The sequence below is a fragment of the Aplysia californica genome, unplaced genomic scaffold (assembly GCF_000002075.1).
Source record: "Aplysia californica isolate F4 #8 unplaced genomic scaffold, AplCal3.0 scaffold00130, whole genome shotgun sequence".
NCBI lineage: Eukaryota > Metazoa > Mollusca > Gastropoda > Aplysiida > Aplysiidae > Aplysia > Aplysia californica.
This window is the reverse complement of record NW_004797400.1, coordinates 1,288,010-1,290,410: the sequence shown is the minus strand read 5'-3', so window position 1 is coordinate 1,290,410 and position 2,401 is coordinate 1,288,010. Positions and strand designations below refer to the sequence as shown.

Sequence of the window (2,401 nt, the reverse complement as noted above, 5' to 3'; positions counted from 1 at the left end):
AGATGAGATAAGATAAATCTTTACTGTCCAGATCCAGGCACACTAGTTTGGTATTTCACATTTTACCCCCCCCCCCCCCCCCCCACACACACACACACGTGCGCAAGCGTGCGTGCACACGAGCACACACACAGACACACACAGACACACACACACACACACACACACACACACACACACACTCATACACAAACACACACATACACATACATACACACACAAACAGACACATTCATATGTATATATACACACACACCCACACACACACACACACACACACACACACACACACACACACACACACACACACACACACACACACAAACACATTCACACGCGCGCACATTTACACACTCGTGCGCACACCCATACACACACAATCTCTCTCACACACACACACACATCCTCTCCTGCACACACACACACACATCCTCTCCTGCACACACACACACACACACACACACATGTGCACATAATAAACAATAATACAAAGCGAAAATGCTTGTTAAGGGTTTAAGAATGGATCGGGCATGAAGTGATTGGGGGCGGGGGGGGGGGGGGGAGGGTATGAGCAGGGGTAGAAAGTTTGTATTTTCCGTGACATAACTAATGCTGTTGTTTGTTTACCTTTAATTTAAGGCAGCAATCACTTGCTTTTCATCAACGTTGGCCTTTGTTTTCTTTCTTCTTTGGCGTCATGAATTTGAGAAAACAAACGCGTAGGTACACAGCTTTACCTTAAAATCAATAAACTAGTCGCATTTTTTTTTCTTCCCGTACTTTGTCAAATTGGATGATCTATTGGGGTCAACTGTCTAATCTGCGTTATTACTTTTAATTCCGTCTAAATCCGTACATTTAATAAATTGCACGACAAACACTGTATCTTTTATTAATATATGGACTACACAGTAAGAAACTCGCAAAATAACAAGAACATGTCGGATTTGTTGAAATTTTTAAAAGGTTTATTTCTTCAAATGGAGTATCAATAGAGCAATGAATGTCTGGATTACCTGACACAATGTTGCCTTATCTCAACTTCTTCTCTTTTGCAACATTTGTTATTATTTTACTTTGTATCATGTCTCATCAAATCTTTTTGTATGTTTTACGGCGCTTGCAACTGCATAAGGTCATATGAGCGCGCGGGATACATAGATTTTCCGTTGGTAAAAAATGTTGAATTTTGCCCGGGTGGCGACCAAAGCCTACTCTTATCAATTTCTTATCACATTACATAATTATTAATGTTCAGGCTTACGGTCTGATGCCTGGTGTGGACTGCCCCGACCACGCTACTTTCCTGCCTCAGACCATCTATAGTGCGGACGAAAGTGGAGCCAAGACCCTGAAAAACGCACTCTGTTTGTTCGAGCACAACACAGGACTTCCTCTGCGTAGACATAGATCCAACGATGATGCAAACGGAAAGTATGAAATAATAATAAGGCTAACACTACTACTACTACTACTACTACTACTACTACTACTACTACTACTACTACTACTACTACTACTACTACTGCTACTACTACTACTACTACTACTACTACTACTACTACTACTACTGCTACTTCTACTACTACTACTACTAATAATAATAATAATAATGATAATAATGATAATTATGATAATAAAATAGAAGAAGAATGATTATGAAAATATCAATAATAATAATAACAAGAAGAAGAAGAAGAAGAATACCAATAATGTACCAATATTAATAATAATCATAATAATAACCATAATAATTAAAATAATAATAATAATACAGTTGTAATAATAATAATAATAATAATAATAATAATAATAATAATAATATAAAACTAATAATAATAGTACTGTAATACTAATACTAATGATAATAATAATAATAATAATAATATTATATACATTTTATGATTTTGTGATGAATGCCGAATGCTACAGCATTTCTGAGGAATGCCGAAAAAAGGACTAAATGGAGAGCCTTGATCACTATTGAATTTTCAAGACCCAGCACTTGACAGGGAGAGAGAGAGAGAGAGAGAGAGAGAGAGAGAGAGAGAGAGAGAGAGAGAGACAGAGACAGAGAGAGAGACAGAGAGAGAGACAGAGAGAGAGACAGAGAGAGATGAGAGAGACAGAGATGAGAGAGAGAGATATACAATAACCCTCACGTTGTCATCCAGAAAGCAGGCTGCTTTCATTTTGCCCTGGATGTGAACGATACATCCCAATAGATAGTTGAAAGACAGAGACACTCGAGATGAATCTTTCTTGCTGGGGGATCGACTTAAGACTCCTTGGGAACAAGGTGAAGAGCCTGTATTACACCCACACATGGAGTAGAATATTCTTACTATAAAATGAAGAGTGTGGTAACAAAAAGTGGAGCCTGGTTCAAAGCCCCCCCCCC

At 38.3% G+C, this 2,401-nt stretch overlaps 1 protein-coding gene across 1 annotated transcript in view; it reads left to right on the top strand.

Moving 5' to 3' along the window:
- LOC101850642 (putative amine oxidase [copper-containing]) overlaps window positions 1-2,401 on the top strand; it is a gene marked incomplete in the record, with an annotated part of 30,703 nt that overhangs the window by 22,617 nt on the left and 5,685 nt on the right. The window contains 1 exon segment of the mRNA XM_013081446.2: window positions 1,259-1,434. Coding sequence (XP_012936900.1) covers window positions 1,259-1,434 — 176 coding nt within the window.